This window comes from Acomys russatus, chromosome 28 (genome assembly GCF_903995435.1).
Source record: "Acomys russatus chromosome 28, mAcoRus1.1, whole genome shotgun sequence".
In the NCBI taxonomy this organism is placed as follows: Eukaryota; Metazoa; Chordata; class Mammalia; order Rodentia; family Muridae; genus Acomys; species Acomys russatus.
This window is the reverse complement of record NC_067164.1, coordinates 17,878,665-17,895,960: the sequence shown is the minus strand read 5'-3', so window position 1 is coordinate 17,895,960 and position 17,296 is coordinate 17,878,665. Positions and strand designations below refer to the sequence as shown.

Below are 17,296 nucleotides of genomic sequence, written 5' to 3'. Positions count from 1 at the left end.
GGATATAAGTTCTAGACTAGCCTGGGCTACATAATGAGTTCCAGACTAGTGGGCTAAAGAGTGAGGCCCATCATCATCATCATCATCACCATCATCATCATCATCATCGTCATCATCATCATCATCCTCCACCACCATCATTATCCTAACAACAATAACAATAAATTAAAATAATAAGAGATATGTAAAAATTATTTAGAATCGTAAACTGAGAATAAACTTGGTTGTCTAAAAAATGCATACATAAGACAGCAATGTAAATATATCTTAAGCCGGGCGTGGTGGCGCATGCCTTTAATCCCAGCACTCGGGAGGCAGAGGCAGGTGGATCGCTGTGAGTTTGAGGCCAGCTTGGTCTACAAAGTGAGTCCAGGATGGCCAAGGCTACACAGAGAAACCCTGTCTCAAAAACAAAACAAAACAAAACAAAAAAAAGAAAATATATCTTAAAAGAATATGCAATAGCATGGTAAACAAACCCAAATACAGTATCAAGTAGGAAAAATAGTAAATTTAAAAATGGACAGGCAAATGGCTGAAGATGGCTCAGCAGTTACGATCACTGCTTGTTTTTCAATTCCCAGCACTCATATGGTAGCTCTCAACCGTCTGTAACTCTAGACCCAGGGACCTGATGTCCTCTTCTGACCATGGGTACCAGGCACGCCCATGGTGCACAGACATGCATGCAGGCAAAATACCCATATTCATAAATACAATAATTTTAAAAAGACAGAATAATTCTATGTAGCAAAACATATACATGTAAATATTTGTATGTGTACATGTATATTTATTAAAACATATTTATAAAATAAACCAAACTTTAACACTAGCAAACAGAAGAGCCAGTTAATTTTATGTTCACCTACATTCATACATATGTGAAACAGCATTATCTGTAGTCTACCTGCTATACGTCATCTCCTTATATATACATATGTGAAACAGCACTGTCTGTAGGTAGTCTACCTACTATACGTCATCTTCTCAAGAAATTCTTCTGGTAATGTGTACAATTTTTAAAAAAGATTTATTTATTTTTATTATATATACAATGTTCTGCCTGTATGTATGCCTGTGCGCCAGAAGAGGGCACCAGATCTCATTATAGATGGTTGTGAGCCACCATGTTGTTGCTGGGAATTGAACGCAAGACCTTTGGAAGGACAGGTAGTGCTCTTAATCTTTGAGCCATCTCTCCAGCCCTGTGTAATTTATAAAGTCAAGAAACACAAGATTTTGTACTTGCCCACAGATTTCACAATCTGTCAGATTCTCTCTTGGGGGATGACAGCAGCATCCAGAGAAATAAGAACATCACAATGGTCCCAGTGTCAGCACACATAGAACCAAAGGTGACAGCCAGAAGGGCTATCCGAGACCATCTTTGAACAATCACGACACCCCCAAGAAGCTCATAGGTCAGTGGTAGGACTTCTGGGCAGCAGGTGTAAGGCCCTGCACTCAGTGCCCAGAGTTCCACCCAACACAGAGCTCCTGTAACTACAAACACTGGGGAAGGAGGGAGCCTTTTCCTCTCAGGGAACAGATGCAACAGCAGTGTCCCCTTCATCCAACACTGAAACAGAAATTACAAAATACACAAGAACACTGGTGCTGAGGAGAAGGCTCAGCGGTAGGAGCACTTCCCATGTGAGTGAGAGGACTTGAGTTTGAATCTCCAGCACCCATCTAAAACAGCTGCATGGAATCACTTCACTGACTCCACACAGTAGGAGGCAGAGGGGTCAAGAACACCATGAGATCACAACCCACGGGATCAACTAAGCAGGGCTCACAGGGGCTCAGAGACTGAAGCAACAAACATGGACCCTATATGGGTCTGAGGTAGGCCCTCTGCATATACCTTAAAGGGGTGTGGCCTGGTGTTCTTGTGGGACTCCTAACAGTGGGAGTGTGGGGGTCTCTAACTCTTTTACCTGTGCTTGGGACCCTTTTCCTCCTACTGAGTTGCCAACGTCCAGCCTTGATATGAGAATTTGTGCCTAGTTTTATTGCATCTTGTTATGTCATGTTGATATCCCTGAGAGGCAGTAGTATATCTTAGACTATCAAGAAACTACCAGAGCTGTCACTGGGCATGGTGGAGCATGCCTTTAATCTCAGCACTTGGGAGGCAGAGGCAGGTGGATCTCTGCAAGTTCGAGGCCAGCCTAGTCTACAAAGTGAGTCCAGGACAGCCAAGGCTACACAGAGAAACCCTGTCTCAAAAAAAATCAAAAAGAAAAAGGAAAGAAAAATACAAAATGGCCTGGTGGTGGTAGTGTACTCAGGAGACAGAGGCAGGCAGATCTCCGAGCTTGAGGCCAGCCTGTCTACAGAGTGAGTTCTAGGTCAATCAGGGATATACAGAGAAAAAGCATGCAAGCAAGTAAGCCGGGCGGTGGTGGTGCACGCCTTTAATCTAATCCAGCACTTGGGAGGTGGCGGCAGGTGGATCTCTGTGAGTTTGAAGTCAGGCTGGTCTACAAAGCGAGTACAGGACACCCAAGGCTACATAGAGAAACCCTGTCTTGAAAAACCAAAAAAAAAAAAAAAAAAAAAAAAAAAAAAAGAAAGGAGGAAAAGAGAGAAAGAAGGAAGGGGGGAGGGAGAGAGGACAGACAGACAAAGAAAGGAAGGAAAATACAAAATAATGCCAGGCATGTATAATTATTGCACTAGCCTGCTGTTTTTCAGGCCTTCCAGAAGTCAACAATACTGTGCCAAGTCTGTTTCATGTCACAATTTTCAGGCCTCCTCTTTCACATCTCTGTCTTGTCTTTACACTGGGTCCACCCAATCTGTATAATTTCCTTTCACCTCTCAGGATAATTACACCTGCAAAGTCCCTCCTGCTATGTCAGGTGGCCTTCCCACGACTGGCTGATAAGGATGCAGCCGTCCGGTGGGGTGTTACTCCGCCTACTCTGTTACGCGCACTAGAATTAGCTGGCTTGGGAAAGGTAGTCAGCGCAGGCTGCACTGTCTGGGAAGAAGAAAGGACAATTACTATGGAGTTGCTAAACTATACCCAAAATGGCTATCAAGTAAATGGACAGGTGGTACCCTGATCTTTAAAAAAGCTTATTATTTTTTGTTGTAAGAAATCTGATTTTGGTGTGTGGAGCATGCCTTTAATCCCAGCACTCATAGGTAGAGGCAGGTAGATCTCTGAGTTTGAGGCCAGTCTAATCCACAAAGTGAGTTCTAGACAGCCAGGGCTACACAGAGAAACCCTGTCTCAAAAAGCAAACAAACAAACAAACAAACAAGAAATGTGATTTTTGATTTCACACTATATTGAACTGGTAAAAATACACTAAATAGGCAAGTTGCAAAGAGATCAAAGGCAAAAAACACAGTTTAAAGATAGTGGTAGTTTCAGATAATGTCTGAAGCTCTCAGCTCTCAGAAGAGGGATCCTAATAAGTCACCCCTTAAGTGGAGGCAACTTGTTTACTCACTTCTGATGACTGCAGTGTATGTGGCTTCTGAGAGTAAGCTGTAAGAGTGCACTGGCTTTCTCCTTGCTCCCTCAGATCACAGGCTCCGAGTGACCCTAGAATGGCCATCTACCTCAAGGGGGCTTAGGCAAGCTTAAAGAAAGCAACATGGAGGGGTGCTGAGGCCTCTTACCAGCAGCATGTGACTGAGTCACCTCGCAGTGAGACCCTCCAGCACCAGTGAAGCTTTGCAGCCTCGGCTGACACTTTTACTGCACTTGCTAAGGCCTCCTTAGCTAAGCCACCTTCACCCCCCCCCCACCCCCACACTGAAACTGTAAAGCAATTACTTCTTTGGTCACTAAATTTTAAAGTACTTTTTCATATTTTGTAACAGCAAAAGCCAGAAAATTGATTTAAGTGATGGATATACTGAGTGCCAGAATAAAGAGTGAGAAGGTTGAAAATGTGATTACTTTTTTCCTTTGGCCTAGAGGGATGAATTCAGCAGGAATCTTCTCAGTGGAAGGATACTACTAATTGGGATCAATTCAGAAGCAAAGATAGTTGGAGCAGGCAAAGACAGGACAGGAGCAGGAGGAGCAGAGATCACCTGAGCCCCTGGGATCTCTGCCGGTCTCCTCCCTGCAACAAGCTGCCACATGAAGCTTGTATCTGGGTCCTAGGGTTACATATGTGCACTACCACATCTGGCATAAACTAATGCTCAGCACCCAGTACCCAAGAAATGTTTACCGAATGACAACCAGGAATAAGAAATGTAGCATAGACTTAATATTACTGTCGTCTGGAATGATGGTGGTTACTCTACAACAAATTAAAAGTTCAAGAAAAATTAGAAAGAAAAGCTAAACGTGAAACTTACCGATCTGTTTGTAAAACATGGATAAGATGTTCCATAGCTTGGATTCCCACTTCCAAGCGGTATTTCTGTACAGAAAACAAGAAAGTGTTATTAAAGAAACTAATGCCCAACCGAAAAACAAACAAACAAAAACAACCCAGTAACTTGGCTGGAGAGATGGCTCAGTGCCTCTCCAGAGCCTGGGTTTGAATCCTAGCACCCACATAGCAGCTCACGACTTTCTTAATTCCACTGCCCTTTTCTGGCCTCTGTGAGCACTATGCCTGCAGGAGGTGCAGACATACCTGCAGAGAAAACACCAACAACATAAAGAAAAAAATTATAAAGCAGTAATTCGGTGTAACAAACCTTAGACAGTGATTTAAGAGCACGCACAGCATTTCTTCGATCATCCAGTAAAGTAGAGGAAGCTACTCGGTCGCAGAGCTTCTGAATCTATCAATGAGAAATAAAGCAGCGTTATAAGAAAAAAGAATCCAAGTTTTGCATTCCCAATTTATACCATTTAATTCTGGAGGAAATCTGCAAATGGGACCCTGAGGAAGTGGTCTTTCACAGGTCTGTGTGTTTAAGTAGTGTTATCCATTTACAGAGTTTCCCTAGCACACCACAGAGACATGGAAAGTAGGAAGGGGCAGCCTGGCGGTGGTGGCGCACGCCTTTAATCCCAGCACTTGGGAGGCAGAGGCAGGAGAATTGCTGTGAGTTCGAGGCCAGCCTGGTCCACGAAATGAGTCCAAGACAGCCAAGGCTACACAGAAAAACCCTATCTCGAAAAAACCAACCAACCAACAAACAAACAAAAAAGAAAAGAAAAGAAAAAGTAGGAAGGGGCAAACGGTAGAGTTCTATCAATGTGCTTATCAGGGTATTTCAACTAATGGGCCAAATCCAGCAAGTTACAGTACAAGTTACTATTACGTGTCCTCATGTTATCTTCACAGTACAACTATGCACTGAGCTAAGAGAACTCAGCATATGTATAAAAGTTTTAAAAGGTCTCTTTTTACATAATTTTGATGTTATGTGTACGAGTGTTGGCCTGCATGTGTCTGTGCACCACTTGCCAGCCTGCTGCCCACAGAGGTCAGAAGGGGCATCAGATCCCTGGAATTGCAGTTACAGACAGCCGGGAGCCACCATGTGGTGCTGGGAATCAAACCGTGGTCCTCCAGAAGCAGTAAGTGCTCTTAACTCCCAAACCATCTCTCTGGCCCCCAAATTTAAAGTTCTAAGTGTCTCAAAATCTTTAAAGACAAAAGATTTCTATTTTAAAATAATTCCTATTAATTATAATTCAAACTGAACTTTAAAAAATAAACAGTAGAGCAATAGATACAGCAGAAAAAAGTTGGACAAATGTCCACGAAATGAGGAAAATCAAACACATTGTGATATATTATTTCGTAAACCCTGTGTGGCTATTCAAAAGAATTAACTGTACTGACATAAAAAGTGCACCATGCCGTAAAAACAAGCCATAGATGTACAGGCAAATGAGGCCACAGAAGCAAAAGTATGAATGTAAAATAATTATATTTATTTATTCTGTATGTGTGCATGTGTCAAGTGCACGTGTGTCCAAGTGAGGCAGTTAAAGCACACACAACTACTCTGTGCTTCCACCTCGTGGATCTGAGGAATTAACTCAGATCTTCAGGTGTGGTGGCAAGTGTTTTTACCAATGGAACCACCCTACCTGCCACAAATGGGCATCTTAAAAATTGTACCAAAAAATTAGATCCACACTATGACAAATATTCCATCTAAAACCCTAAATCCTGAAAAAAGTATCAATGTGAAACTACAGAACTGTTACAAGAAAGTGTAGCAAACACCCCCTGAAACCTTCAATAAAAGAATTTTCAGGGGGCTGGAGAGATGGCTCAGTGTTAAGAGCACTGTCTGCTCTTCCAGAGGTCCTGAGTTCAATTCCAGGCAACCACATGGTGGCTCATAACCATCTGTAATGTGATCTAATGCCTCTTCTGGCATACAGGTAGGTGTACATGCAAAGAGAGCACTTGTATACAATTAAAAAAATCAAAAACAACAAAAAAAGGAATTTTCAGATGTATATTAAGAAGTGACATGCACTTGCCACTTCTGTTATTTGAGGCCAGCCAGTCTACACAGAGAGTTTAGGCCGGCCAGGTCTACACAGACCTGTCTCAAAAAAACAAAACAAAGGCCGGGCGGTGGTGGTGCACGCCTTTAATCCCAGCACTTGTGCAGCGGAAGCAGGCAGATCTCCGTGAGTTTGAGGCCAGCATGGGCTACAGAATGAGTTCCAGGACAGCCAGAATTGTTACACAGAGATACCCTGTCTCAAAAAACCAACAAACCAAAAAACCAAAAACAATAACAACAACAAAAACCAAGCAAACAAAACTTGCTATGCACTCCTTAATGACAGTTATTTCTATAATTCTATAAGTGAGGTTTTGGTTTATCATTCAAATGCTTACACTTTCCATATCTGAATAGTAGCATTAAAATACAATGTTTCCCAAATTTGATTTCTGCAGCCTGAAGAGCTGCAAGTTTTAGACTTTCTGTAATGTCTGAGCAAGTAGGACCCATGCGGTTATGTGAGCCTCACTAGGTCCCTAGAAGCCCTGACTCTACACTGCACACAGGCATGGTCACCAAGTCAGGGTGATTTTCTTATTCATTCTAGCTGCTCACATTTAGAAAACCCTTCTACCATAAACTGCAATTACCATCATAATAATTTTATTGAGTTCAAAATGAAAATAATGCAATTTATTTTTCTCTTTATTAAATAGCTGGCTCACTTGCTTTTCTCCTGTAAAATTTTACTATTAGAAAAACAGCATATCTCTTGGAAGTATGAAGTTTGTGACTCTAAGAGTTTCAGCCAAAGCAGTAAATCCTCTTGAGTAGCAGCCTTCCCTCAGGTGCCAGTTTTGAGGGTTTTAAATCATGTCTTGTTTTTGCAAAGGTGGGTGACTATGGATATGTTGAGGCTCCACTGAGAATTATTTCTGGGCATTTTCCTGTCATTTCTCAGCTCAAGACACCCAGTACTGAAGCTGCAGATAAGGAATTTTTCTCTGTTTGAATATTTAGTTCTAGTGGCTGAGCACCATCTGGTTGGACTCAAATGCAAGCTCCCACCACAGCCCTCTGTTTTAGCACACTCAGCAACCCCAGCATTTAGGAGTCTGAGGCATCAGGATCAGGAGGTCAAGGTCATTTTCAGGCTACAGAGTGAGTTCAAGGCTAGGCTGAGCTACATGAGAGCATGTAGGAGCTCTGCAGCCATTACTGCTGATGTCAGAGAAGAAACAGTGTTAGGAACATTGGAGGGTATGCTCACAATGCTAGCATTTGGTTGGGCTTGGTGGCGCATGCCTGTGATCCCAGCACTCAGGAGGCAGAGGCAGGCGATCTTCATGAGGTAGAGGCCAGCCTGGTCTACAAGAGGGAAACCATGTCTCCAGAAAACAAAAAGAAAGTAATGCTAGCATCTGAGTGTTTGATCTGTTTCTGTCTCTTCTTGAGACCCAGAGAGCTCGTATTTAGACATGACCTTGGCAACTCGTATTTTGCTGTTGGAGAGCGAGCGTATCCCCTCCTGCTCATGTTCAGGACGACTGTGGCTTCTTAGTGATCTTCCCAGAAGGAAGTGTCTCGCTGCCCACTCTACAGACAACTACAACCAAATGAAACAAAATACATTGCCTATGCCCAAATTCTACAAAGATCTGGCCATGTTTTTATTCAAACACAGGTTTACATTTTTCACTTATGAATTCAATATGCTTAATTTCTATCTAGAACTTGTAACCTTAAAGACTGTCACTTCCAATGTTTCTCACTGCTGGCTGCTCATCTGGACTGCCTTTTAGTTATAAGTCTCTGTGTGCGGAGCTGTCCACACAGAACACTTTCTGAGACTCCCTCTAAACACTGGTAGCAAGTGTGACCGCATTCTGACCAACAAATCATAACTTCAAGGTTATGTTCTCAAAATGAAACTTTGTGTGCTTCACTTACTTTGTCTCAGGCTGCAATTTGAACTTGATAGTGATAAAGAACCGTCGTCACTAGTTCAGATTAGCGTAGTACTGTAAGTGATGGCAGGCAGCATTCAGGGATCTGAGGTGCAAAGTACCCCGTTGCCTACTAACTTGTACTTTTACCAAAGAAAAACTTTTCCTTTAAACCTGTTTCTAGCTTCGCTCACAGCAGCTGAAACAACGTCCTCAAATAATAAAGCCGTTTTATAGGTAACACAAACCTAAACTTTGGTAAAGTACATGCTTAGCAAGCAGACTTAATCCTTAGTGCAAGTACACACACAGATACACACATGCGCACATACACACACCTGGTCATAAAAAATATTTTGTAAAATGTTGTGGGCGATGCATTTTTCACTGATTAGTGATTAAAAAAAAAAAACAAACTTCAATACCTACTATTACATACTTTAAAAAGCGAATTTCAAAGCACCTGTCTCACTTTTGAAAAGATAACCCTTTGTGTATACATATATATAGGGGGGAGATTATGCCTGTTGGTGGGAAATGACATAACAAGTCAATTGTAGACTACATATTGATTTTAATTACTGTAAGATTTATTTTTGTTTCAATAACCTAAGAGAAAAAAGACAAAGCTACCTCTATGCTAGGTCTTGCTTTTACTCTAGCGTACCTGTTCCAGCACTGACCAGTTGGCTTAGCAGTCGTCTATCTGCTCTGTGAGAACAACTGTCTCTGTTGTGTCAGCTACGGTCTAGCAAGTCCCCACAGACACAGAACGAGTACATCCGCAAGTACTCCTCTGGAGGGAAACACAGGCTAACTTCCTCAGGGCTGCTGCTCATAGTTTTGCCATCCCAATCAATATAAAACATTGTTTTAGCCAGGTGTGGCAATGCATCTCTAACCCAGGGCTCAGGAGGCAAAGGCAGGTGAACCTTGGTTAGTTCAAGGCCAACCAGGGCCACATAGCGAGACCTTGTTTAAGAGAAAAATTGAAATAAAAATCTCTTAAACCAAACATAACCCCTTAATTTTATTTGTATTTCTCCCTAAAGATGGCTCATTTAATACATTTAATACAACACCGGATAATCTTCCAGAGGGTTCTGGTTCAATTCCCAGCAACCACATGGAAATTGACAACTCTCTGTAATTCCAGTCTAGGGAACCTAATGTCCTCTCTTCTGGTCTCCGCAGGCACTAGGGACACCCATGGTGCAGGCAAAACACTCATACACATAAAAACAAACAATTAATTTAAAACAACAACAAAATCCCTAACACTATAGGGCTGGCAAGATGCCTCATGGATAAAAGTTCCTGCCGCCAAGCCTGATGACCTGAAATGTCACCCCTGGAAGCCACACGGGTGAGGGCAGAACCGTCTTCTGACTGGAAGCGCCATGGTGTTCACTCATACTCAGACACACAGGTAACATGCACACACAAACAATGCTTTTAAAAATCTAAGACTAGGGCCGAGTGGTGGTGGCGCACACCTTTAATGCCAGCACTCCAGAAGCAGAGGCAAGTAGATCGCTGTGAGTTCGAGGCCAGCCTGGTCTACAAAGTGAGTCCAGGTCAGCCAAGGCTACACAGAGAAACCCTGTCTCAAAAATAAAATAAAATAAAAATCTAAGAATATACGTTTTCAAATTAAGATGATTGACACTTTATATAAGAAATGTTTACAGTACTTCGGTATAAAAATAAACATAACTTTTCCATGATATTTGGAACAGCTAAGTAGCCAAAATAACATTTTTATATAGAGAATTTCTGGGCTGAGTGTGGCAGTTTATAATCCCAGCACTGGGGCTGAAGCAGCCAAATTCTGAGTTCAAGGCCAGCTAAGGTACAAAGTGAGACCCTGTCTCAAAAACAAGCAAATACAATGTCTCTAAAAACAAAGCCGGGCATGGTGGCTCATGCCTTTAATCCCAGCACTCGAGAGGCAGAGGCAGAGGCAGGTGGATCACTGTAAGTTCAAACGTCTCTAAAAATGAACTGTTATGCTCTCTCCTAGGAGACAATCCAGTTCAAGATGACTGTAATTACTCCCGGAATCATTAGGTTTCAGAGCTTATTGGTTTTGTTTTGTTTTTTAAGAGTTATTTATTATTATGTATTCAGTGCTCTGCCTGCATGTACACCTGCAGGCCAGAAGAGGGCATCATATCACATTCTAGATGGTTGTTGAGCCACCATGTGGTTGTTGGGAATTGAACTCAGGACCTCTGGAAGAGCAGACAGTGCTCTTAACCTCTGAGCCATCTCTCCAGGCCAAGAGCTTCTTCTTTTAGGTACTTTGTTTCCAATCACAGAGACTCTTGGAAAACAAAGCAGATAAGCATATTATACACTTATGTCACAGTACAGTAGACCTGCTAGGGCAATTTTCCCCTACGCACACTTCTCAGCATAGTAGATGCCCGCAGGCAGAGGCAGGTGCATATGCACACACAGGGTCTAGACAGAAAACTGTGAAAACAGCACCCCTTATATCTCCATGTAAGAGGGTTTTCTGTGGTGTGTGTGAACACCAGGCAACACAGTTCCTTGGTTACAAGCTGTTTTCTTGTTATTTCCATTTACAAGGTGGGACAGACCTCGGTAATGTTAGGGCATGTAAATTTTAAGTGATTCTAGCTTTTTTTTTTTTTTAAAAGGAGCCCAATGTAATGAACTTTCAAAATGGGAAATGACGAGTAATACAAACAAGTCAAGACATCTTTGCTTAGACATAAGGGTCAACAGAAGCGAATCGCTCTCCTGGTTTTCTCTGATACCCCACTACTGCAGACTATGAAGTGGTAACTCCAGGAAATGTTTCAGAGCACACATTTCTATTAACACTATGTTGTGTTCAATCACACACGTAAAATGTGCTTCATGAAACCCAAACTGTACAATCAAATCTCTTTATTGTTATTGTGTGTGATGAATGGGGCTGCTCACGCCAAGATGCATGCAGGGAGGTCAGTGGCCAGCTCGGGCAGGCTGGTTCTCTTCTTCCACTTTTTTGTGGGTTCTGGAGACTGAAGGTAGTCAGGCTTGCATGGCAAGTGACTGGCCTGCTGAGCCAGAGACCAGCCCTAAACTACCAATTTAAGATTACATTCCTCCCTGAGCAATTTTAGTTTATTTAAAAAAAGAAAAAAAAAAAAGCACACCTGTGGCTAGCTGCTACAAACACACCTTCTGCCTTGGGAGCCAGTTCCTCCAGATGGACTTCCACAGAGGCCTGAAGCAGAACAGTGATTCTATAGCTTTCTGCTTGTTGGCCACTTCCCTGCCTCAGGAGCTAACCTGAAAACAGGAAGCACTCCTACAACTTATCATCACATATATTCACATTTCTTAAGGACTTTTCAAGAAACTACCTTTTAAAACGGGCACCAGTTGAACAGGAGATGTAAAACTAAAAACACATGAGCATTCACAAGTATGTGTGGGCTTTTATAAGATTTATTAGTACTTGACAGATCCAGGAGAAGAGGGCTTCTTTTTTTTTTTTTTTTTTGGTTTTGTGAGACAGGGATTCTCTTGGTTGTCCTGGACTTACAGTGTCTACCTCAAGGGGGAAAAAAGAAGAAGAAACCACATTAAAAAGTATGAGACTTCTTTAATCCCAGCACTCGGGAGACAGAGGCAGATGGATCTCTGTGAGTCGAGGCCAGCCTGGTCTACACAGTGAGTCCAGGACAACCAGGGCTACACAGAGAAACCTGTCTTGAAAAACAAAACAAAACAATACGTACAGAGACTTTAAAAAAGTGTAACGTGGGTGGAATTCTAGATTTAAAATGTCCTTTTCACAGACTTGCTGATGACCCTGTGACACAAGCACAGATCTTTACTACTTGGCTGGTTCTGAAGACTATTTTAATAGAAGCCCGAAGTTACTCTTAGCCGAGGCTACGAAACATTAGGCATGACACAATCAGCAATGCAAGTCTTGTCACACTTACGAGATACTAAGCATGGGCTGGGTATAGCTTACTCAGCCAGGTTCAACTTCTGGTAGCAATACCACCCCCAACCCCACCCCCTCCACCACCCACCACCACCATCTCCTCCACCACCCACCCTCACCATCTCCTCCATCTCCTCCACTACGCACCACCATCTCCTCCACTACGCACCACCATCTCCTCCACCACCACCGACCACCCCAACCCCCTCCTACACCCCACGATAAAGGAAGAAAAAAAGTAGAGGTAAGAAAACAGCCAAAGTAATCTGTACATTAGAAAAAAAATCTAAGTAAAAAGTCTGACACAGAGACTTCAATTATTTAATAACTGTCATCCCTAAAGGAATAAAATGACATTGTTTACTACCTAATATTTTTAAGTTGCTCTGATTGTAATATCTGTGGTTTATTTGAAATATAACTCTAATTTTTAAAAATGTTTATGAATGGGGGATTGGAGACTTAGTTCAGTGAAATGTCAGTGAAAAGGGTTTTTTTGCTTATTTGTTTGTTTATTTATTTATTTATTTTGGTTTTTTGAGACAGGGTTTCTCTGTGTAGCCTTGGCTGTCCTGGATTCACTTTGTAGACCAGGTTGGCCTCAAACTCACAGTGATCCACCTGCCTCTGCCTCCGGAGTGCTGGGATCAAAGGTGTGCGCCACCACGCCTGGCTGAAAAAGTTTTATAGTGCATATATTACTAGGTGAAAAAACTCTGATAGCAACTGACCTTTAAAGAAAACTTTAAAGGATTATATATATATATATATAAAACATCCATTATATATATTATATCTAATAGGAAAGCACAGTGGCTGGGGTATATATAATATATAAATGGCAGGAAGAACAAGACATGTTCACCTAGCTATAAAGCAACGGTTGTTCTGTAAGGAACTATTTTCAGTGTCTTGGGCAAAGAAGTTAGGGATACATACTAGAGAAGGAAAAAAAAATCAATGTCTGGTCTGAAGAACAGGTAGAAACCAAAGAAAAGACACTTTTCACTGAAAAAAGTTATGAAGGCGAAAGATGTAGAATGGTTCTGTAGAAGAGGAGACACAACTTAATGTTACAGCGATGGAGAACCTACATAGTAGGTGATGAAACAGAAGTTAAAGGTTCAAATCCTTGGGAAGTCAAACATCTAGGCCAAATCAAACCTGCCAATTAAAGCATCTAATATTACACCATGCACTCCAGGGATGCTCTATAAATCCACGTCAATTAGTGGCCCATGGGTCCTTGCTGTATTCCCTGATAGAATCACAACTAACGTCGATCAGACTGGAACTCGGCGAACTCTCCTCAAACGACGAACTACTTTTTCAACTCCGAGCGAACGTGAAGCGGAGCACTAATAAGGCCGTCACTGCTTTCCAGCTCATCGCAATGACATCGGAGCGTCATTTTGAAGTCATGATGTAAAAGCTATGCTGTTGCTCCATGCACAGTGAGCCCAAGTGTCCCTGTCCCAGAGCTGCAATACCACACAAGTTACTCCGGTGACTGTAAATGAGGAAACTTGACCCGGCTGCCCCAGAAGCAGCTTCAGCTTTAAGTTCACACACTCTGAAGAACTCACCACCTTTCACACGGAGATCACTGGGACAAAGACAAGGGATAGTCTCAGTCCAACTTGGTTCATGGAATCCAGACTACTCTTTCCTGAGCATCTGCTAAGGGTGACACTTTCTATTTCTCACTCAGACTCAGTGCACTGCTAGGAGCCAGCACTTTCTTCATTTTACTTAAAAGGCGTTAATCTTCTCTCATTTGTCCAAGACAGTCAAAGGTAGAAGCCTAGAGTCAAACCAGGGTCTAACCTCAAAGCAAGCTCTAAATCTGTAAGTCTCAGACACACAAATACCAGACAGAATAACAGAAATGTTAGAGAGATGGGCCGTGACTATGGCAGTCTAGAGTCCCTGGTTTTCTAGCAAGAGGAGCCTTGTTGCCACGTGGGAATAGAGAGGAGTGAAGCCAGGTACTGGGGGAAGAGGGACAGGGGAAGAGGAGATCTGACTTTCAAATCCAGCAAGCAGATACAACAGCAGGCAGCTCAGGTCAAACCTGGTGCTGAGTCTGGCTTAGTAGCAGAATGTTTATGGTGCGTGTTAAGGACCTGAATTCAATCCTGGGAATACCCCCATCACCCCCAAGAAGCACTGACAGAGACTTTCTATAGTTAACATTATGTAAATTTCCAAAATGACAGGTAAGAACCGGAATACAGGGATCAGCAACAAAGTCTAGGCTTAGCAAAAGGCTTAGTTTCCACCGTAGTAGAATTCTAGTTCCAAGACTCTGGTCAAGTTACCGTAATTCTCTGTTCATTAGTAAGGACTTTATCCTATCTCGTATCTTGCAGGGTACTTTATGACCCTTCCTGATCCTCAAAACAGAGCTATGACAACTATCCAAAGTTTATCTTTAAAATGTCACACACGGTCATTTTTCTGTATATCTAAATTTATTGTTCTCTCTTTCTTTTAATGCCCTCCACATCAATTTCCAACTGACTGTATGCAAACTTCACAGAACATAAAAGCAAACTGGTTTTCCGTGACTTAATCATTTCTGAAAAACATTACCAAATCGTGTCACCGGGACAGGAGAAGAGTCCCTGGAGTGGTCAGAGCGCAGATCACTCACTACGGCGTGCAAGAAAAGCGTTGCCACATGACACATTTGGGTGAACCTGAAAAGTAGGGTCTGAACCACCAACCCTAAGCAAACGCCCGTCCTTACAGCTGATGGGGCAGAAACAGGTGGCTTTGTGTCCCCCAAGAATATCGCTTTATTCTTAGGCACAAGCCCTGCCAACAGCTGGGTTTTAACCTCCTTCCAGCCTTCCAGAGCCGGGTTTCAGCTGGCACCGAGGCCGGCCCACAGGTTAAAGGGAAAGAGGGAGGGGCCGCGCGGTCCGCCGCCGAGCCGGGTCCCCGAAGCCCTCCTGTCACCGCCGCCCGGGGCAGCACCGCCGCGTGGGGAGCTCGCGCGTCCGAGCAAGGGAACGAAGGCGAAGGGACCGACGCGGACGCCCGGTTCTCGCTTTAGCCTAGCCCAGCCCGGCCGCGTCGCTGCGCTCACCGTCTCAGCTTCTGTGTGCTGGGGTCCCGCACTCTGACCCCCCATCACCCCGCGGAGGAAATTCATCTTGTCGCTCAGCCGCCGCCGGCTTCACCAGCTCCTCTGCCAAAGAAAACGCGACTGTGTCTCCCGCCCCTGCCCCCGAAGGGCCTAGCCCCCGAGCCGGCTCTCCGTACTCCCCGGCCTCCGCCACCGCCGCCTCCTACTCAGCAGCCGCTCCGGCCCCGGGAGCCCGGAAACAGCCGCCGCCACCAGCCGCGGCGCGCATGCGCGGGGACGTGGCGTTACGTGGCGGCTAGAAGGGCGAAGGCAAAAGGGGAGAGGAGGGAGTCCGGGTCCGCAGACCACGCCCACCGGCCGGCCTCCCACCGCACGGCCACGCCCCCTCCTTCGCCTTGCGCCGCTCGCCCGCTGCTGGCCGCGGTCACCCACGTGGTCGCAGCCCAGCCCTGTCGGCTGGGGAGGGTCTGATTAGACTGCGCGCTTCGGCTGGCTGGTAGGTGTTTTTGTCGCCGTGCGGGACGGACTGCAAGCTGTCAAATTCGAAGGCTTATTCTGTTGAGTCGAAAGTGAGATTTTCCTTTGGCCAACGTTGACAGGTAAGGGGGTCGAAGGTCCCGGCCCCTGGGAGGATTCGTTTGGTTCATTTGGTTAAGCGGCACGAACGAGGTGGCCTTTTGAGCCTCACAAATTGCATTTCTTCGCCGGGCTTTGTTTGGTGGTAAAGGGGGTGCTAGGGACCCCTCATTCCACTACCACTGGAGGGCGCGTTTCTAAGTCCTTGCTCCTCAACCCTGCTAAAAGAATTTCCTAGATCTAAATGCCAGGCACTCCGCTCAGTTTTAAGTGTTGGAAGGGACCCGTGTCGAGCCCTGCGTTTACCTCACTCTAGCAACAGATTAGAAATAAATTGTTCCAGAGTGTCAGTTTGGTAGCCCATAGCATAATGTTTTGTTTTGGTTTATTTTTCCCCCATTAACCGTCGATTCCTGTATTTTCAGTGTTTTTAGCAAACAACATGCCGTTTTTTTCCCAAATCGGTATACTTGTTCTTTCCAAATGAGGCTGCCAGGCACACATGTTTCTGGAACAGTCTTGTAAATTTCTCGACACTGAAAGGCGGTCTAGTTAGCCAACTGGCCGTGCATCTCTCTGTTTCAACTCCCTATAGGTCTCAGATGTGACATTTAAGACTGAACTCATGTCTTCCCCAGCCTCCCTCTAAAAAAAAAAAAATCAGGATGTTTCCACAGTGTGCCCTAGCATGCTCAACAAGTATCTCTACCCAAACAATTCCCTAAGGCAGAGGGTTCAGAAACTGAAGACTTTGGCCTTCCACCTTCACCTGTCCAGTGTTGGCTGGATAGTTTTATGTATAGAATAGTTCTCAAATCCTTCCTCTCCGAGGACTCCCTGCTTGTTGATACAGCATGTATTCTCATTTCACACTGAGATGACAGCAGTAGCTTCCTAACTAGTTTGTCTACTTTCAGCCCCTGGCTTCTCTCAGTCCACCCTTGGGTGAGCCCAAGAAGAAATATGTCAGTCCTCTTACTAAAATTCTCCAGGGGTTCCCCAGTCTGTATAATGAAGTCCAGGTTCCTGAGTTTGGCAAACATACCTGTTAGGATTAAAGCTCCTTGTGTCCCTTACATGATCACCGTCTTTCTCTTGCCTCAGTGTGCCCTTTCCTTCTTTGTGAGGCAGAATCCTACTCAAGAGAAAGTTGCTTGAAATCAAGATGCGTATTTATGTACGGTCGCTTTGCAGGTTTTGGATATCAGCTGCTTACTTTTTTTTTTGTTTGTTTGTTTGTTTACTTTGAGACAAGGTTTCTCTGTGGAGCCTTGGCTGTCCTGGACTCACTCTGTAGAC

At 44.0% G+C, this 17,296-nt stretch overlaps 1 protein-coding gene across 1 annotated transcript in view; it reads right to left on the bottom strand.

The window, feature by feature from the left end:
* Positions 1-15,670, bottom strand: part of Uso1 (USO1 vesicle transport factor) — a 61,811-nt gene extending 46,141 nt beyond the window's left edge. Inside the window, exons 1-3 of the mRNA XM_051170524.1 lie at positions 15,422-15,670; positions 4,684-4,770; positions 4,336-4,400 (exon numbers count right to left, since the gene is read on the bottom strand). Of these exons, the coding sequence (XP_051026481.1) occupies positions 4,336-4,400; positions 4,684-4,770; positions 15,422-15,487 (218 nt within the window). The 5' untranslated portion in view covers positions 15,488-15,670. The remainder of the gene's footprint in view (positions 1-4,335; positions 4,401-4,683; positions 4,771-15,421) is intronic.
* Between the last annotated feature and the right edge of the window lie 1,626 nt (positions 15,671-17,296).